Source organism: Diuraphis noxia, unplaced genomic scaffold (assembly GCF_037042655.1).
Source record: "Diuraphis noxia isolate RWA-SAM2 unplaced genomic scaffold, SU_Dnox_SAM2 contig0001, whole genome shotgun sequence".
Lineage (NCBI taxonomy): Eukaryota > Metazoa > Arthropoda > Insecta > Hemiptera > Aphididae > Diuraphis > Diuraphis noxia.
The window spans coordinates 12,225,307-12,247,875 of record NW_028301711.1 but is presented as its reverse complement, the minus strand read 5'-3'; the positions used below and the strand labels follow the sequence as shown (position 1 = coordinate 12,247,875).

Sequence of the window (22,569 nt, the reverse complement as noted above, 5' to 3'; positions counted from 1 at the left end):
AAACTGTCAAAAATAATTTCGAAATAATAATTTTCCATTTGATATATGTATGTATACTTTTAAATGTTGACCGTTAATTAGAGTGCCCGCTATTTAGAAGTATTAATGTATTTTTCCCATAACACTCGACGGGACCAAACAAATTGACCGTTACATAGAGGTGACCGTCCTTTAGAGGTGACCGTTAACGGAAGTTTCACTGTACTTCTTAGATCATAATTCAAATTGATAAAGATGTACTGATACACAAAATAACCAACCAGAGCGCTGAAATGTCATTGTTATGTAGTTATCAACTTATAGAATAAAGAAATATATTTTAAACATGCATATCGCATATTAAGATGGTTTCTTTTATCAATATGCAAAAAGTTTTAATGGTGGCATAGGAACCATTTTATTCATACATATTGTAAAACACTGAACATTACTCTTAAAACAAATAAATATAGTTGGATTAAATATAAGTTTATTTAAAGATAATAACATATTCTCCCAAATTATTTATGAAGTTAAAGCAATCCTACACAATATATAATATACAAGATATATTATGTGAATATAAAAATAAGCTTTTACAAATACAATATAATTAATTGTTAGCTAGTTTATTCTTGTTTTACAATAGTTTAATTATATAAAAGAATTTCATCAAACATTCTTATAAAAAAAAAAAATATGAAATAAAAAATTAATCAATTTTATCTTAAATTATAAATTAATATGTTTAATATATTAAAATAAATAACGGTCAGACCACGGATTAGCTCTAAAATTTGGTGTCTTATTAACAACTACTCCATCACATAACAAAATATCACTTCCTGATAACGATTCCATTATCCAGGTATTGGTCTCTGGGTTGTAAATTTCCATAGATTGCAAAACACCGCAAGTATTTTTTCCACCCAAAACATACAACAAGCCATCAAATGTAAATACTCCTATAGTAAAAATTAAATTGAAATTGAAAACTTCTTAACAATTAATATTTTCTTAAAAAAAATTATTTTACCAGCAAAAGCTCGACGCTGGTGCATATCAGCAACAGGAGTCCAAATTTTTTCATTTGGATTATATGTTTCCACAGATCTCAAAGTATCCTTAATATTATGACCACCGATGACATACAATATGCCATTTAAGTCTATCACACTAGCACCAAGGCGACGTTTATACATAGAGGCAATTCGTGACCATGTGTCAAGAGTGGGATTATAACATTCAACGGTCTCTAAAACTGATCCAAGATAAAAACCTCCTACCTACACAATTGAATGAATTAAAATGTATTAATAATTTAAAATTTAAAATTAAAAAATTAAATATTTATTTACCGCATACAAAATGTTATTAAGTACTCCGACACCTAAGCCTTCTCTATAAGTTGACATACCAGATATCATTTGCCATTTTCTAGTAGTTACATCGTAAGCCTCCGCACTGCTTAAAAAACCAGTAGAATTACATCCACCAACCTAGAAATGTATACAATATATATCATATAATATGTATCTAATATATAATAACTTTTGAAAAGTAAAATATTGGCATAACTTACAACATATACACAATTATTTATTACACCAGCTCCAAAACGTTGTCGATTAACTAACATGTTAGTTGATATCCATCTGGGTGATTTTAAACTTATATCAAGCATTTGAACAGACTTACTGTAATTACTTAAAGCAAATATATATTGATTTCCCACAACAGCTAGAGCAGATGGCTTATGGCAATTATCTATTTGCGGTGCCATTTGCCATGCGTTGGTAGCTGGGTAATACCAGTTTAGTACAACTAAATTATGTCTAGTGTTAGCCAACACCAGAATTGCCTAAAAGTAAAAAAAAAAAAATGTTTAATAATTTTAAAAGGTTAAAATAAATTAAACAAATCAAAATTATACTTTTTGTGAACCATAAGAATTTCTGGGTAAGGTCCGAATACGTGAATTAACGAAATCAAATTTATTTTTATTTTTATGATAGTTAATTGCATCAGTTACAAACTCATAACCTGAAAATATTAAAATTTAATAATATTAAAATTACAATTAAGTCTTAAATAAAATACATACAATGTTTAAGTAGTGGTTTCTTAACTACGTTTTTTAATAAGTACTCAAAAGGTACTAATGGCAAACGTACATGTTCCATTAATTTAGATAAACTATTACACCTGTGATTTGAATCATGTTCCACCCATTTACAAACACATTCCAATACCTACAAAAATAAAAACAAAAAGTAATTACCGACATGATTAGAGACAGTCAAACTTATTTTGTCATACAACAATGATTAGCAATATTTTTAATAATAGTAAAAGATAAATAAAAATGTTAATCATACAAACATTACCATAGCAGTAACACATTATTATAAGATAAACTTCTCCTGGAATACATTGACTTGTATATTAAAGTCCAAGATGTCCATGATGGATTATATATTTACAACATGTTTATAAAATATAATGTATCAATATCAGATGACTATTACACTGATGCATTAGCTTACATTATGTCAACATATTACCTATTTACATATGCTAGTTATGATGTGCTCTACTTATTTAAAATTGAAATGTGCTTTATCAGATCAACAAATTAATTAAAATATTGAAACTCAAAAACTAAAAACAATTAGATTTTTATTATAATATCAAATTTAATGATTTGATAACATTCTATGATAAGTATAATTAAAATGAAAATATAGTTAATATTTGTTATGCCTATTGATTTAATTTAGTTTTATTAAATATTTGTATAAGTATTTGTATCAGTAAACTACAGTATATAGTAAGAAATATTATGCAGTAAAATGTAACACTATGATTGTTATTTAATTTAATTTTATATCACATAAACCCTGTCTTCCACTTTTAGAACTATTACTTCTATGTATTTACAAATGTTTACTATTTATTTATTCTTTATACTATCTACTGAAGTTGAATTAGTTAAAATGTATTGATTGTCAAATATTATTTAACTATTATTGTTATTCTATATTATAAATTAGACATTATCGTATAAATACTAAGATAAATAAATAAATAAAAATATTACACTTATTTAATAAGAAATTGAGATATGTTAAAATACAGAGCAAACACCAATTTTTATGTGAAAGAAGAGTTCAAGAGCCAGTTGTACCGTCTCTGATAAAGTTTTAACCGTAGTTTAATCGGCCAAATTTGCACGGTTAAATATCTGTTATCAGCTAATTAAGCGTAATCAAAGTTTAACCGTAGACGGTACAACTGGCCCCAAGTACTCCCTTCAATTTGTCACTGCACAAGATTACATTAAATATTTAATATTTATAAAAAAGTTAATTAATTTTCAATCAATAATGATAAAATACAATAAAGAAGTTTGCTTACTTTTTCTTCAAACGGAACAGCAATGTCATCAGAGGAGATAAAATCAATAATGGCTTCAGAAGTTAAAGATAAGAATTCATTTTGCTCAATCACTTCTCTGAAATAATAATCTAAATGTTTTATACAATTTAAGAGATAAAACTAGAAAATAGGATAATATCTATCATACGAAAAATGTTTTTTAATATATTCTTCACAACATTTCGACAGTTCCATATTATCATACAAATCAGCATGATCTTTTATACTTATGCAATTTGATGGATTGAGTTTAGCTTTAATAAACTCACAACATAGAGCTTTTACGGAATCTAGTTGAAAAATGTTGGCCATTTGCATTAATTCCTGGATATATATGTAAATACAAATTAATAAATAATTTTTTATTGAATTATCAAATAAATTTATTTATACCATCATGTTCTCCTCGCTGATCTCAATTTCACCAGTATAAATAAAATCCACCAGGAGTTTTAAAATGGTTGAATGTATATCTTTGATGTTTACAAGAGATTTGTTTTTCTCATTGAATTGATTGAACATAGAAAAAAAATATGGACATCCAGATGCTAAAACATTTTTATGAGCGGATATAATTGTACCATCATTTGTTTGGAGCTGCACGTCACAAAAAACTTCATCTCTAAAAACAACATTTATTATAAATTTATCTTGTACGTATCACTTTGAATCTTTCCATAACATACTTGCGTAAATTTTGTAGGTTTTCAAATACTGTATTCATTTGAGAGCTAATAAATTTTTTTTGTCTAGTAGCATTAGATTCTACCCTTCCATTTATTTTGTGTATGCCAGCCATCTTTTTTGCAGACTTAAAACATAAGCAATAATAAGTAATTATATATAATATATAAATAGACTATAAATATACATTTAATATACAATTATTTTTATTTTTATAATACAAAAAATATTTTATACTATGAAATAAATAATAATGTATTAGATTTAACCTTACGTGAACTTGAGTCATTTTAATTAATTTAATATTTTGCAGAAAAATATATGTATATCATAATGCATTTTTAATATATTAGCACACTTACTTTAAGTTGCACTTGTGTTGGAGACATAGTTTTAAAAATTAGATTTGTATATACATTGTTCAAAAATGTACATGATTTAATAAAAATAGAGATAGAGATTTATAGTAATAATTTAATTTAACAAAAACATAAGAATATGTATAAGATAACAATTACAAACTTTATAAAATAACATAAAAAATATTATGTTGATAATTCCTAAATAAATATTAATTTTTGAATCTATACATATCTTAATAGCTGTGTTAAATGAACTTCTAAGACCAAATGCTTTATGACATTAAGGCAAAATTAAATTAATATTTTTCTTATATCTGATATTTAAATCTCGATTACTAAATAAGTTTTTTATGCATATATAATGACCAGGGCTCGAGACTTGTAGCACTAAAAAATCATGAAATATGCGCTATTATATGCACCGAAAAAATGTAAAATATGCGCTATAATATGCACTAAAAATATGAAAATATGCTTTAAAAATTATTTATTAAAAATTTTTATTAAGACATTTATGAATTTATAATTATTAAAATTTAAAGAAAATTTTTTATATAATTTTTACAGTTATAATTTTCTACAAATAATGACTAAAAACTCTTTCCTGTTCTCATTAATTTGTATGTGTCGAATTTTACTGATTCTTCTTGTTTACGTTTAATTGCTTTTGTATGTTTGTCAGTTTTAAGAAGTGTTACATTGGATTTTTTTTCACAATTTACTTTAATTTCACAGTATTTGCAGAAAATAATAGATGAATCGTGTGAAAACGTAACTGAACCGAATTTTTGTACATGGCTTCTTAACCATCGGGCTAGCGATAATTTATCTTTAGGCATGGTATAAAAAATATGTTTTAATGAAACACACAAAGCTGAACAAAGAAAAATTTATAAATTCACAAATTCTCTATACGGATAAAAACGTACATACGAGCGCAATCAAAAGTCGACGTATACTAATCGATTACGTCGTTGTAGATCGGAACAGTCTATGATTATTGGGTATATAAGCAAGTGCCAAGTATGGTCGAAGTCGATAACAGAAACAACATTATGATATAGATGAATATCATAAGTGCATTCCAAGATTTCTATACAATAGGAGGTAATCAAATGTGCAAGTGAAATATACATATATCATTCTTGATTAATTATTAGTAAGTATAGGAATAATAAGTTTTGGAAAACGTATTAAAATGTATGGGTTTTTAAAATTAAATAGTCCCTAAAATAATTCCATTTTAATCTGAAATCAGTATATAATCCTAAATATTTCATAAAATGAACTCTATCTATATTTAAACATTTAAAATTTAATTATTAGCATCAAAACATACTTAAAAATAATCAACTAATTATAGATTACAATCAATGTTAATATTTTGTATGTTAAAAATAATATGTTTGGTTTTATTTAAATTTAGTTGAAGTAGATTAATGTCAAATCATGATTTAATTAAGTAAAATATTCTATTATATTTTGAGCTCTGTCTCGTATTTTGATTTGTAGTACCAATAGATTATCAAACACATTTTTACCCTTCCAAATTATCACTAGCTTAAGGTTATATTGATAGAAGTATGAGATAAACAAAAAAAATTGGAGGGTTTTTGAGTAGATAAGAAAAAATTGTTCAATGTAGTGGACAACAGGTTTGTAAAAATAAAAATAAATAAAATTGAGTATATAATAAAAAATAAAAAACTAAGTACTGTTCCAAGGTACTCATTTAATTACTAATAAGGCCTAACTAAGTCTATTGATTTTAACTATTTGATAATATTTGTCATTAAGACAAGAACTAATTAAATATTTGCAGTAACATGCAGGTATATCAGCATAATTAAATTTTTTAAGTAAAAGAAGTTCATGATTTACACTATTATCAAATGCCTTTTTTGTCCGAAAAATTCCCAAAACTTTTTACTTTAATCAAGCTTAACATATTTAAATTAATTTACATGAAAGTGAGTATCAGTTGTTAATTTTCATATTAAAGGCCAAATTGGACTAACAGAATACAAATAAGGGGTAGAAACAACAACATAAAAACATTCAGTAACAGATATCGATGGTCTGTTCGCAGAGAGACTAGGACTTTGCGGTTAGGTGGACAAAAACTCGTTGATCTCCATCCATTACAACTCGTAATGGCTACGTGACACCTGCTGCCATCATCAGTAGTATGCACAAAACATTCCTGGTCCCTCGGCGAACAAAGTATACTATTAGTCAAGGCTTGGAACTTTATGCGCTAAAAATTATTCAAATATGCGCATACATATGCGTTAAAATACATCAAAATATGCGGTATAATATGCATTAAAAAAATGGAAAATATGCAAAACTATGCAATTTATAGGGCAATTTATTGAACAAAATACATTTTACATGCAAAATTGTAAACATAGTTGTTCACTATTACCTACGAGTTCTCAGTAGTATAGAGATAATATTATTGTTGAGTGCATTGGGAGCAATACAGTAATAGCAGTTGATGAATTAATTTATTATGTCAAATGATATTAAATTTAGAATTTCGGTTGTCATATATCCAATATTTTTTTGTTTTACTATAAATTTCTAAAAAAATAAATTGTTTTTGTTAAATCTATGAAATATGCATAAAAATGTTCTTAAACCTAAAATATACGTATTCGTACAATAAATAACGAAATATGCAAAATTATGCAACAAAAAATTTTGTATTAAAATTTTACGTACAATGAATCGAATTTGCATCGAATCAGAATTTTAATATGCACTTTCTAGACAAATATGCAAATGCCTAAAGCTCCGAGCCTTGCTAATAGTAATATCATCTCATCCCAATATCCACTAAAATCATTTAAAGTATTTTGTAAAGGAAACTCCCAGACAGGTCAATGCTATTCCGTAATCTCCATTGTCATTATCAGTCATCACATACAAACAAGGTTAATCTTTGGTTTATCTTTCAATCAAAGGTATAAATGTAAAACTAACATTTAAATTCAAAATTCAAATATTAAATTGTAAAATATGAAATTTTGGATTACTCAGCACTAATTAAGATACCTTTGAATTTTTTTAGAAAAAGGTTTATTTCCTATACACTGCAGATGCAAAAACAGTAATAATATAAAATTAAACATCAGGATGGTTTCTAAAAATAAAATATTAAGATAATACAATGTGAAGACATGTAAATATAATAATTATATGCATACTGAAATCTGAATTGAAAATAGTCAATTGATTTTTATTGAAATTATTCATAAATGCACAACCTAAACCTTTGCTAGTATTGTATAATCTTTTCTATAAGACAAAAAAGAAAAGCTGTTTGTTCATAATCACATCAATCGAGAACAGCTGGACTGATGAGCCTCGTTTTTTTTAAGTAAGACTTCTTTTTCGAGGTATAGGTAAAAAAAAAACTGTCACAAAAAATAAAATTCAAAGATTGTTGTTATAGTAACAGTTGTTTCACCTTTGTTATTTTTATACAAATATATATGTATATAAATAAATTATATTTTTATAATTTCACGGGCCCCAATACTACTTATGAAAGAAGTTTTACTTTCCCAGAGTGTAACGATGGGCTCACACACTCGCATTTAGTTTTTTTATGCTTATAATATTCCAAATGCGGTATTTACAGAGAAAAAAATGGAAAAATTGCTCGGAAATTTGAGAAGATTTTATCAATGGGAATTTCGATCATAAATATTTGCCACTTATTATCAGAGATGTTACCAACTGATCGATGTTTGGTTTGGTTAAAAAGTCAAACTGTTAATTTCAAATAATCAAACCCAATCAAATAACTAATAGCTAGTTAAATTATCCAACTAGAGGAATAAAACAATTAATATCAAATAGGTATCAAAATTTAATAAAATAATAATAAAATGATAAAATAATATCCAATTTTGTCTTTTTTAGTATTCAGTTTGAGTTTGTTAAAATATTTGAAGAGTTCGATTTGTGTGGGTTAAAATATATTCAAGTTTTTAAATTTTAAGAAAAGTTCGAATATGGTTCGACCTTAAATATCATGGTTCGTGACATCTATACATATTATAATATAATAATAGTAGCAAATTAGTAGAAATTAATATTTTTTTTTCTAAATGGATGATTGCTATACGGCTGTTTCAATTTTTAAAAACAATAATATTTTCAATACCTAAGTAATTAAATAATTCTCATAATTACCTATAATTTGAAGTATAGTTCTTTGATAATGCAAGACTTGGAATTGCGTGTGGTATCTGTTGTCAATTTAAGTAAAAGTGACAACCTTGATTGAATTTGATCTTAATGTCTCAGAGAAAACCGTTTCAACTAAAACACAAATAAATAATACGGATATTGAATTTCATTAAAAAAAAAAAGCTAAAACTAAATATACATCAAAATCAGTCATTATACCCAAGAGTAGTTGGATTGTTATTCATTCGTGGTTCAGAGACTGAGTGGAGAACTGTTAGTCTGCTTGAAACGATTGCTCAAAAATCCTGAAACAATGCCGTTGACCCTGGCTCTACGACGTAGAGAGTTTACTTAAAAGAATAACCGCAAAACGCTGTAAAACAAGCATAAATTTCGATATATATAACGCGATTCAATGTTGGGATATCATGAGAAATAAATCTAAGCTTTGACATAACCAAATAGTTGTAATACAATGGCTGAAAGCACTGAACTAAATACATGAAATACATGTATTAATCAAAATATGAGCCTGATAGGAAGCCGTCATATACATTTCGAGTCATTAGAAAACATAATGAAATGTAATGTTATCTAGGAAAATTGTTATAATCATCATAATATTTATGTTAAAAATCAAATTGGAATTTAGAATGCATATGGCGGCTCCTTTTATAGAACATATTATGATGACGTTAGAATTATACATAATAGGTACCTACGCATTCCATTAATTTAGGGACGTTTCACATGAACGCGTATCATACACGCACGTGTTTTTAATTAACATAATATGGTGAAAAAATTCATACTCGCCACTTCGACGACGGTGCGCTGTCCTAGCCATTATGGCACGTATGAACTTAATCTATGTGAACTCAAAACGGACGGGTACGATACGCGTCCATGATATGAAACGGGTCATAATTCAATGGCTGATAGATACTATACCTGTTATTTACTGCGGCGACGACACCGCTAGACAACTTGTGGAAAACGGAGTGAACACAATAATTAAATGGCGGTAAAAACAATTATATAACAAGCAGATCGTTGGGACACGCGCGAACGCAGCAACGAACAAAGGAGAAATGACAAAGAAGTGCAAGAGCGTACCAAGTGGCGGTTACACTTGAAAAATATGTAAACCTGGGCGTCGGCGTCAAACAGCATTCCCGTGCAGTTTGTGCGACTGCCGCCAGTTGCTAGACGAGCGTGTCCGAACGTACCCGAAATGCAGTATACCCAAAAGAAATTGTAAACGACAAACGTCGTAGTATGTATGTATGTGTGTATGTATATATGTATTATTATTATTATTATTATTATTATACAGCAGTTGCCTGTTGCTCTGTTGTCCTTGAACGGAGGGTCAAATTTGACTCGCAGCAAAATAACAAAGAAAACCTTTTTGTATGTAGCCGAACAGCCGTATAATAACTAAGTAGGTGTTCATGTGGACGATGCGTTGAAAAAAAATATCTCTTTAAAATTATTTAGCCACCCCTGCTATAGAATAATAATATCCCTACATTAGTTTGTCCTAAAGTAATATTATACAGCCATACAGATTCCTTCATATAACATACAGTACAGAAAACGACATTGTTCGTATATACTAAAGCCAACGAGAGAGTACTATTCCTTCGCGTATCCAAATGATCGAGCGGTTTCGTACCCGAATTTCTCCCACTCTACCATCTAGTTTCCGCCGTAAATACCCCTATTCACTAAGCGGCGGCTGTCGGTGGCAGCAGCATCGGCGATGGTGACGACATCGGTGTTGGCGGCCAGCGTTGACGGCGGCCAGCAGTTTGTGAGTTTTAGTGGTGGGAATGTGCGAGAACGGACGAGTTTTGGTCGCCGCCCAATAGTACTTTCTCGTTGGCTCGACTATAGTGAAGAAAATTGTGCGGACTGATAATACAATCGAAAATCAATTTATTAGAACAGAGAAATTATACGATAACTACACAGATCGAATTTTTGGTCGAAACGTTTATAATTTCTCTAAGGAAATTATAACTAATTTGTTACAAGTTATTATAAAATGATATGTTTATATTTAAATTAATTAATAAGCCTATAATTATTATATCAGGGATAAGAGACAGTCGCTAGACGCGCAATATAAATGGCAAGAGCAGGAACAAAAATGTCCTCAATTATAGTGAATAAGAATATAAGATAAGATAACAAATGTCATAAAATGTGAAATAAAATAATAACGTACAATAATGTCGGATTAAATATTGTAGGGAATAATTTTGTCTTTATATTATTATCAAGGTTATCTGAACACCAGCTGTCTTTCACCCAGGTACAGTCGTTTTCGAGAAGAATTGACCTGTGAACGGTGACTGTATGGTGAACGTTTTGACGCAGTGGTTCTAAAACACGTATTGTTCGGAAATCTTTTGTTTAGTAGACTACCTGTTCTCTACCGGCCAATGTTAAGAACCACTTTATTTCAGAAACAACACCACCAGCCACCACCGAGGGTCTTTTCCTGAAAACGACTACAGGTTGGTCAACCATAAAAAATACAAATCATGGATAAACCTAATAAGGAGCTCTAAATTATGGTTAAAAATTGTAAATAGAATGAAAGACTGTAGGCTAGTATTTTAATATTTTATATTTTCGTAACAACTATAATTTTATATAATGCATCTGATACCTACCCTACCTATATTATTTAGTTGACATTTTATCTGTTATAATATAATGTATATATTATATATTATCTATACGATAGCAATGGGAACATTTTGCTATTGATTTGCATATTGTTATTGCATCTTTTTACTATAATAATAGTTATACTAATGACTTTTTATTAAAATGCAATAAATCTTTATATATTATTAAAACGTGAGACGATTTCTTATGACAGTTATGTCTGAAGTTCTAGTGGATCGATTTTCATGATTTTTTTTTTAAGTTCTAACGCAAATATTCGGCGTGCAGATGATCCATCAAAAGAGAAAAGTACAAACAATTTTCTCATTTAAATAGTTATTAGAAGTATAAAGTTTGCCGTATTGTTATATGTATAGCGAGGTAGTCGGAAAAAAAGCCAAGAAAACAAATTTAAGGAAAAATAGCCACGGAAAAAAAGTCAAATTTCATTAATTAAATATACCTATAACAACTAAAATTAAAGTATTAAATTAGGTTTTATTTAAAAATTGTTAACACATTATTGGTCAAATATATAAATAATTATAATTACACATCATACAAAAAAATAATTTTTAAAGTATTATTCAGAATTGTTAAACATTGGTCATATTGTATACATATATATATATATATATATAATTATTAATACACAGGTTGTATGTTAATTAATTTAAAATTTTTAACATAGTTGATCATACTGTATTGTCCTTATTTATGTATAAAAATAAAATTGTTAATATTATAATATACATTGAATAAAAATAATATAATATTTTGTGGATATTATCTTGATATCAATTGATTTATGTCTTACACCCTAGATATGTAGAAGTATAAATAGTATAATGTATTTACTTTGTACAGGGTGATTCTTTTTTAAATGTACATGTTGTAGTATGAAATACATGCTATCTTGAAATAAATTAATTTATAGGGATATATTTTTAATTTAAACTTTTTGTTTAATAAAATAAATACATTCAGTACGTCGGTCGACGTACGCCGATAACGTAAACATGATACTATAATAATAGCTAATAGGTTGATGGTTGTTGTCGTTGTGCATGACACAAGGCGATAACATAAATATAAAAAACACACATACATAATAACAATAGTAATAATAGTGATTAAAATTACTACATTAATAATTTATTTTATTGATCATAATTCATAAGCCTGGCAACTATGACCATTAACTGTTTGTTTGGGGAAATGGTTGGTTCCGAACACGCAATGTATGTGTGGCAAGTATTTGCTGCTAAAAACCCAGAAGGTCACCCATCCGAGTGTCAGTAACACCGGCCGGTACGTACACTCGGAGCGTTTCCACAATACAAGCGTACGACAGCGCCACTTATTTATTTATCGGGGGCTTATTTAGGACTTTCAATTTTGTCAAGGGGGGGATATACGTTAACAAACATTTAATTTCCCTAGTGGGAGGGGCTATTTTACTAACCATCGACAGCACAATATTATTAATAATAAGTAACAAATAAGAGACCGAGGGGATCTATCGTAATAACGCATATTCATTCTTATACAACTTACCTAGAATAATTTTGATTATTATCAACGTTTTATTATGTGCAGATTGTATGATATATTGTTTTTTTGCATGTTTTTGCTTATTTGTATGGAAATTCATATTAATTTCATATTTCTTGATAGTTACATACATTTAACATGTTCTAAAATAATAATAATAATGATTATTTTAATCTTATCTTTATCTAATCAGTATTCAGTAGTAATATCTCTGTCTGTACAAATACCCACCGCTGATTGTAAATAACCCATGATAATGTATATCGATAAGTTATTGATGAATAACGGAAAATATAACAATTATTATAAGCACCATTTTTGTATCTTGTGATGTGGAAAGAAGTTTTTCAAAGTACAAAAGTACTTCATGCTGGTACTCGTCCAGTCGTTACATAATAATAGTATAGGTATAGTTTTAAATATAATTTCATAAAAATAATGTTATTCCGAATTTTAAAATAATAATTGTATTCATAAATTACGTATAATACTTTAATTAATTTATAATAGTTCTATACTTCTTACGTAATGTGTTTATTTTGCATTTTTTTTTCAATTAAATTTTATACAAATCTAAATCATATTTAGATTGTGTAAAATTTTTACTCAAAATCGTATAATTTATAAATTTGTAAAAAAATGATTTTGAAAATTTATGGTATACTAATCTGTAGGATATAGAAAATATATATAGCTTAGTTATTAAATCATATATTAAAATATTAAATGCTCTACTCTTGTATGCAAGGGCCGGCTCAAACAAAAATAGTGCACTAGGCAAAACCCAATTTTGTTAAAAAAAATTTGAGCTCTAATTTAAACATAACCCGTCCCCTTTTTTATGTGACATAGGTACCTACATGAAAAATATTTTTATTTTTTATTTTAAAGAAATAACAAGTAATGTTGGGATTATTGGGTTATTTTTATATATTTTTTATATTAATGTCATATGTGTCATATATAACTGATAATAAATTTATTAGGTAGGCACATATTTACATTTTAAGAATTCATAATACAATCAAATATTTATTACTTTTTAAAATATTTTTCACTTTTAACCTCAAAAATAATTAAACCTTTATCATAATCTTAAAAATAAAAAATATTATAATAATATTGATAAAATAAAATAAAACAAACCTAATTTTAATCAAAATTGACTTTTCTTGCTTTTTGTGAAGCAAAGTTCTGTATAAGTTCATCCATGTCTAATTCTTCAGCAATTTCACTTTAAATAAAGAGAGTGGCTAATCCTACTAATTGATCTTGAAATATATTTGATCGCAAATAATTTTTCAATATTTTAAATTTTGAGAAACTCCTCTCGGCTGTTGCAGCAGTTACAGGTAAATAGAAACCTTAGTATAACATAAGTTTTAGAGTAAAGTTCTATAAACTCGTTTCTGCATGTACAGGATGTTCCAAATTTCATGTGACAGCAGATTTCAACATGATATATTTAAATTAGGGAAAAATTACGTATGTGAAAACCTTTTTGAATCGTATAATCTATATTGATTTGATTTTAAATATTTTTTTTTTATTAATTAGGATGGGTAGGTAGTTTCGAGGGGTAACTTTTAAAATTCAAATGGAAACCTATATTTTTAAAATATTATTCATGTTCAGATTAATTTTTAATAAATTTTGACGGGTCGTTTACATGTGTTAATAATTGAAGGAATATTGGTGTTCATTTATAAAATGTCAACAGTAAATAATATTAAACGTGCTACCGTTGTACGACCTTAATTATCCGGGTACGGAATTATCAATTTATTACTGTATACAGTAGTCAGTACGAAACGTATATGGTATATCGTTTAATATTATAACCAATTACACTAATTACAGATTATTTTTCTTTATGATGTAATTGCATTTCTTATCTGAGAAACGAAGAGTTTAGAATTTTAGATTTAATATTATGTATAATCCATAGTCCAAGACTGTGGTATAATCTAAGACCGTGATAATAGTGTTTTGTAATATCATCAAATTATTTTATCCATGATAATATTATAATATTTTATAACCTTAAAATTATTTAATGTTTTCAAAATACTAAAATATTAGCTATTGCTCAATCAATTCAACCTCATTAGACTGTGATACTATGCCTCAACTCTTAGATGAGCTAACTGAACGGGACAAATGTTCATATAGTTTAATTGTACACGGACTTCCTGAATCTACGGCTTCTTTAGCAAATACCATAATAGCTGATGATTTAAAAAGGCTATCGGATACTGCCCGACTATTAACGTTATCCCTCCACCTAGATGTAAAGTTATTTAGGCTCGGTGGTGGAGGAAGCAATAAAGTGAGGCCGTTAAAAGTCATTTTTCCTTCTAAAGAGCTTCCTCCTAATTTTATTAATGAGTTCATTGTTTTTAAGCGTAATGCTAGATCTCATTCTATTCCTATTGCTGTTGTACATGGTCGTACTCTATTGGAAAGACAACATATACGTCGTGTTTATACTGAACTTGAGGAACGTAAAAAGAACGGTGAATCCAATATTATAGTCAAATACAGGAATGGGATACCTTCTATTGCTCCAGTTACTAATAGGTCTGTTTCCAAGACTAATACTACCTCATCTGTTGTCACGAAAAGTAACTGACTAGTCGAATCTCCATTTATTTCAAATGACTGCCAACATTCATCTCTTAACGTCGACCCCTCATGCTACATGTGTTGTCAAGCTTCTTCCACTATTGATTACTGTTTTGAATATATTAATAAGCATAAAAATAATAAATGTGTTGTAAATATTCCTCCTGTTAATACTCAATCTACTCTTACTGGTTACTACCAAAATTGTCGTGGTCTACGAACCAAATTGTCAACCCTTAAATGTAATGTAGCCAGTAATAATTTTGTATTTATAATCTTAACTGAAACTTGTCTTAATCCGGATATTTATGATCCTGAATTAGGTTTTGATAATTATATTATTTATAGACGTAATTGATTATTTAACATAAATATATATATATGATTATGATTAATAGATGTAATTTAAAAAACCTCTGGATTTTATATCAATTAATGAACTAGAATAATTTGCAGAGAGTTCACTTTCACATAATATATTGCAATTAATAATTTGTTTTATTTTCTTAACAATAAAACCAGCTATATATTCAACAACATCACGTGTAATTGTGTATTGCCAACTTTTTAGGTGTAAGTGAACGCTTATCTATAAAAAATATTCATAATTTAATTAAATTTGATAAATAATACATAAATACAAATAATTATCCTTACTGGATGTAGAAGTTGAATTAGATGAAGAAGTCATGGGTACATTGTTTAAATTATCTAGGTTCTGTGCATTATCCATATTGAAAGTACTTTCTAATGTGTTATTCGCTTCATTTAGAGGTTCACATCCAAGCTCATTACTAACCTGTACTAAATTAAAATTACTTTTCTTGCTAGGAGTTTGGTCACTGCATTTAGGAAGAGGATAATAAATTGACATCTGGCAATTCATTAACAACCACAATATCATCTTAAAAAAGTAAACAGTTAACAATTTAAATACCTGATATGTTTTTTTAAATTTTATGTAAAATAATATATTTATAACTTACAAGGTTCAAAAATTAATGGCACAGCATTTCTATTAAGATTTTTCCTTATCCTATTTGAATCATAATTATAATCAGTTTTATTAAAATGATTTTCACATACAAAATGTGTTTTGTTGAAAGTGTAAATTGGTAAAGCTTTTTTTATTGAAGCTATCCATTGCGGTCTTCTACTCTCATCCAACGGAAATCTAAAATGTACAGAATATTATAATCAATTGCCAATTTACATGATTTTTGTTATATTAATTATTTACCAGTGAAATTTAATACCACAGTTCTTGTCTCCTGTTCTTTTGCATGTGGGAATGGCATAATTTCAAACCATTATTAAATAAATAATAAATTAAGTTAAAAAAAAAGAAATAGAAAGATTATTATTAAAAAATTCCTGTTAAAGATATAATATTCAAATATTCAATTCTAATTTCTCATTTTGTGGCATACCGAATTATCGAGCTTCTTATTTATTGTCAAATTATTAATTATCATTAAAATCATGGACAAATATTATTTTATTTTTATTTTGTCTTCCATAGGGAATAGTTTTCCTTACCTCATGATGAGGACATGAATTTCCTCTAAAGCGCAGTCCATCTGTTAATAGGTCTATGGTTTTTACTGATTATTTGATTAACAAAACACGATAAAGCCAAACTGATAACAGGATAAGATAGCAAAAATTGGAGAACAAATGAGGCACGTACAATTTATACTTATTGTCTGCCATGGAAGAAAATATTCAGCGTGTTACAATTGACCCATGTTACATTTGTCCCCGGTCTCTCTACCACAAATTTGCAATTTTCAAGTTTGGTTAATACTTACTACTATATACGTCGATGGTACATTTACTTATTGCACAACATTTTTTTGTCAACTTTTCACAATTCATGGATTTTATAATAATCATTACATACCTACCTCTAGCGTTTTGTTTGTTACCATCAAAATGTTGTGACGTCTATGAATATGTATTCGAAAATATTAAGCGTTTATGTTCAAATTTAAACTTTGAATTTTGTCCTATTGAAATATATTCTGACTTTGAAAAATGCATTTTAAACTCTGCATCTAATATTTGGCGGGATATAAAACTTTCCATCTGCAGATTTCACTTGGGACAATGTTGATACAGAAAAATTTAAAGTCTTGGATTAGGTAACTAATATGTATAAATCTAATAGTCCAGAAGGAAAATGGTTACAATATTATTTCGGTCTTCCATTTTTACATCCACAAGAAGTGTTAGATTGCTTTTTGGAACTAATGTCTGAAATTCCAGCAGAAAAAAAAATACAATCATTTGCTGATTATTTAGTTGAAAATTTCGTAAGCGAAGATATAGTCTATTTCTCCCTGAATTATGAGCAAAAGGTTACAATAAAAAATAATAACTACACAACAAAATAGTAAAGACAAATTTTTAACCACACCAGAATAATTCAATAAATTTTATTCTGTCAGTTCGAAGTCTGAAAAAGATGGGACGAGAAATTTAAGTTTTACTGCAATGTTGCCAAATTTATTTATTTGTAACTTAACTACGCGCAAATAAGTATTTAACGTATTTTAATTTTATTAAGCGCAATCGAGGGTTTTGCATATGGCGCATATACGGTATTAAGGCGCAAACACGGCCCTCCCCAAATTAAATGTAAAATTAATTATCTGAATATAGATAATGATTGTTTTGTCATATGTTTTATAAAATTTTAGAACAGTATATATTCACACATATCATATTCTGTGTTTTGTTGATCGCGGAATGTTAATTTTATAATATTTGCAGCATTGATTTTAAGTGAAACCTTTTAGCACATGCAAATTATAATTTATTTTATTACGTATATATATATATGTATATGTTTATATATATAAACAATGCATTATAAATAAATAAGTAAAATTATATACATGGTGTCTTACGATGATATGGAATAACTTTATTTGTTTTCAATATTTACAATTTTTTTCCATTTAATTCATACACACTTGTGCTACATTTTTAGTGTAATTTTTTTTTAATACTGAAAATAAAAAACTTAAAAATTGATAAAAAAAAAATTGGATTAATTCAAAATAGTTTATTATTGAATCTCATTATAAGAACTATTTTGATGGTAAAAAGATTTATCTTAGTCAAGTAGCAGTTTATATTTTAGAATTTTTTTAAATTCAATATGTTGTTGGTTAAATTAATTTAGAACGTAATAACTTTTTTAAAAATATGATATTTGAGAATTTGCTAATATTGCTAATATGAGTATATTTCTTGAATTAGTTACTTATCAGATAACATCAACAATATTTGTCATATTATGTTTAATTAGAATTTTTTTTCAGTTCTTTCTGAGATACTGTATATATTTTCAAAAGGAATAATAAAAAAAGATCTTACATGTTTTACAAAAAAAAAAATGTAATTAAATTTGCTGAAACATTGAGTTAAAATTTACATTATTTAAAATAAAATATCTTACGTTGTTTTATTTGTAAATTGTAAATCAGTAGATCAATTAACAATTAAATTGGTCTTCATAGATCAGTCAACATATCTATTCTATAAATCACATTTTTCTATGATTTTATATAGCATTTTATAATGACATGATAAATCAGAAGAGGTAGGACCATCTTTTGCAGCCAATTTGATTTCATTATAGATCAGCACTAATAAATTAAATTTCTATTTTTATCTATTTTTATCTATGTTTATATTTATATAAATTATATAATATGATATGTGTTGCTAAAACAAATACATTTGTGACTTATATAAGAGCATATTACCTATAGATTAAAAAATAATATAAAATGTTTTAATAAAAAAAAAGATTGGATTCCAACAAAGAAACTCTGTACTTATCTAAAACAAAACTGTAATACAATATTTGCACATATTTACTAAAAAAAACTTACAACAATTATATCATTATTGACAATTTCTGGTTGTTCAATTAACTTATTATATTGTTCAATAGCAGAATTTAAGTGGTTTGTAAATAATGATTTATATAAACACAATTGAGATATGACTTTTGACTGATTGAATCCATTATATTTTAAAACCATATTATTTAGGTATGGAATAGGATCTTCGCCTTTCTTTTGTTTTCCCACTATTATTCTAAATTCGATCTCTAGATGTAATAATTCAGTTACTTTGGGATTCGTTCTTTAAAACTAAAATTAAAATACAAATTAACCAAATGAAATATTTTTCAAAAATTATACATTACAATTAATTCATAAAAATATGCTTCAATTGTTTTTCCGATAGCTTTTAAGACAATTACATCATATTGTGACGTTTGAAACGCTGTTTTCAAATATTGTAGTCCTTGATACATCTCTAACCATAGTTGTGTAATAACTCAAAAATTAAATTAAATTAAATAAGGGAGAGTAAGATAAAAATATTAAAAATTTGTTACGAATAACAAGATTATTAATATAGGTTTTAGGTTGTTATTAATAGTAGTTATTGTGTTTAAGTAAATGCTAGGCAAACACAAGACACAAGCCTTGAATGAATGCTGGATTTATTATAAGTTATTTATATTTGCGAAATTACCTTACTCCTGATCAGTAGCGAACCCAGGACTTTAGTACTGTGGATAATTTATATTTTATTTTTATTATAACTTTAACTATTTCAATAAAAGTCCTTTACTTTGTGTATCCTGATTAATGTCCTCTCTGTGTCCTCGAAATGGAAGACCATTTGTGGAAATGAATAAAGATAGATCAATTAATCGTTTTAACACACTTCGATTAAACTCCATTTGAGACTTTTGAACTTTCATTGAATTTTGTTGGATTGTAATGTCTTTTAAAATTCTGCTTTTTAAAATTAAATATTCATTTACTGTATCTCTGTGGTCCTTGGATTTTTCATGTTTAATAATTTTTTTCATTTCCTTTGCGGAAATTAGAAACACCTTTATTAGGATTAGACCATTGATAACTATGCTGAGATACAGAAAAAAAAACATTTTGTTAGGTTTTGGGAAAAATACTAACCGATTTCTTTTACAGCTCATTACTGATTTAACATTTTTGTTATATCAGTTGGGAGAACATTTTTTGTCAGACTCATTTTTTTCAAAAACATAATTATTACTATTAAAACCAGGTTGACAAGGCCCTATTTCAACAAGAGTTCTGATTATTTGAGGTGTTAATAAATAAATATGGATCTGATGGATAATCATTGCATCTATCAATTAACGTAGAGTATGAAACATTTTGGGCAAGTTCAATTTCTTTGTTGGTTTGAGAAGAAGAACAACTGTCCATTTGTGGTATATTATCATATTTTTGTATATATTATAATTGTTTAAATTCATTAAATTGTGATATAATACTATTTTATAGTAAGTTTATGCAACTGTTATGATTATTGTATGACTAATGTGGCAATGTCAATGTAACTACCTACATAAAATGTTAAAAAATTGTTATGTGATGGTACTACATCTGCATATTACCTACTCTAAATATTAAAAAAATCTAAAACACTTTTTGTTGCATTAGTCCTTGTGGTACATCCTTTCTCTTGATCCATTTTTTTGGTATTTTTAGATTTTTCAAAGGTTTTTTAAAATCTCTACATAAATCATTTATATCCTGAAGCAATTGACATTTCTCTCCATACTCTTCTTCAGTTCCAGATCTTTCGGAAAACAAATAAAATAAAATGAGATTAGGTTAAAAATTTGTTGCAAGTTATGTAAATAGGTACTAATTAATTGCGAGGGATAATATTTGACATACCATATTACCATAACAACAAATCATCTCAACCCACAAAAAATTATACTTTAATATGTTTTTATGTCTTTAATTATAACCCACCCTCACAATTGTTGATAAATATATTTGAAAAACTTTGAATTGTTAAATTTGAAATGACTAATAGCACTATAACAGATAAATTCCTAATTTATAAATTAGCTAATAACTTACTTTTTTAAATTTGTACGATCTTCATTGGCCCATATTTTTAATAAATGTTCTACATGTTCTTTGATAGTTCTAATGGAAAATTGTTTGTTTGAAAACTTCAATACATTTTTATGGATAATGGACCACTTTTCATTGTTTTCAAATGGATTGTGGCACAAAACTTCTCGTACAGACACAAGTCATCATCATTTGAAAATCTTAAACGCATTTTTTTGATTTTCTCCATAATGGACCATATATTACAAATAATATTTAAAAAAATTTAAAAGAAATTCTCTTGATAGATTTTATTTTATTTTGTCAATTTCGATTTGCTAATAACCGATTACGAAAAATCGATTTCAATAACGTACACGTTAAATTATAATACATCATATTATAACAAATTTAAAAATATTCAAAAACACTTTTGTAAATAAAAAAGTATAACATATTTTTATGTATTTTTAATAATACATAACTTGTAACAATTTGTTGTTGACTAGCAATTTAAAAATTTTTTACTTTTAATTTAAGGTTTATAGTATAACGCACTTATATCTTATAAAATTATTTATTGATCAACTTAAATTTATTTAACTTTTTATTAAAGAAAAAAATTGAATTATGCAAATAAAAAAGTATAACATATTATCATGTCTTTTTAATAAGTTGTTCCAACATAACTTGTAACAGCGTTTATTGGTGACTAGCAATTTTAAGTTTTTCTGCTTTTAACTTAAGTTTTTCTTCCTTTTCTTTCTTTTCAAAATTTAGTCTTTCCTCTCTCTCACTTATTTCCAACCTTAGTCTTTCTTTTCTTTCTATTTTATCTAATTCCAGGGTTTCTAATTTCTCTTTTTTTTCAAACTCAAACTTTTCTATGTCTAATTTCAATCTTTTTGTTTCTATTTCTACTTTATTTTCTTCTATAGTTAATTGTCTTTTTAAAGTGGTTTGTTCTCTCCAATGCTTTTCTTCTAAATAGTTTAAAGTTGATTGCCTAATAGGCTTCTGAATTTTTTTTCTTGTTTTACTAACTAGAAAGTAAAATATAGATATATTTTAACTTTGATGCATTGAAAACTATGACAATATAATTGAATAAT

General features: G+C 26.9%; 1 protein-coding gene and 1 pseudogene across 1 annotated transcript; both read right to left on the bottom strand.

Annotated features, from left to right (window-relative positions):
- Window positions 1-500: 500 nt before the first annotated feature.
- On the bottom strand, window positions 501-9,817 carry LOC107169931 (kelch-like protein 12). Its single transcript, XM_089216142.1, has 13 exons — window positions 9,618-9,817; window positions 8,886-9,039; window positions 8,670-8,798; window positions 4,104-4,228; window positions 3,811-4,039; window positions 3,566-3,741; window positions 3,397-3,493; window positions 2,084-2,231; window positions 1,913-2,022; window positions 1,562-1,840; window positions 1,338-1,478; window positions 1,016-1,265; window positions 501-944 (listed from the first exon to the last, which is right to left on the bottom strand). The coding sequence occupies exons 4-13, from the start codon at window positions 4,214-4,216 to the stop codon at window positions 736-738; spliced, it is 1,752 nt and encodes a 583-aa protein (XP_089072268.1). The 5' UTR covers window positions 4,217-4,228; window positions 8,670-8,798; window positions 8,886-9,039; window positions 9,618-9,817; the 3' UTR covers window positions 501-735.
- Window positions 9,818-20,163: 10,346 nt separating this feature from the next.
- On the bottom strand, window positions 20,164-20,830 carry LOC149059692 (uncharacterized; annotated as a pseudogene).
- Between the last annotated feature and the right edge of the window lie 1,739 nt (window positions 20,831-22,569).

Excerpts from the sequence above, each read along its gene's own strand:
- LOC107169931 (XM_089216142.1), bottom strand. The coding sequence starts at position 4,216 with ATGGCTGGCATACACAAAATAAATGGAAGGGTAGAATCTAATGCTACT. Across the intron at positions 3,742-3,810 it reads TCAGCGAGGAGAACATGATG|GAATTAATGCAAATGGCCAA; the intron begins GTATAAATAAAT and ends ATATATATCCAG. Across the intron at positions 2,023-2,083 it reads GAAACCACTACTTAAACATT|GTTATGAGTTTGTAACTGAT; the intron begins GTATGTATTTTA and ends TAATATTTTCAG.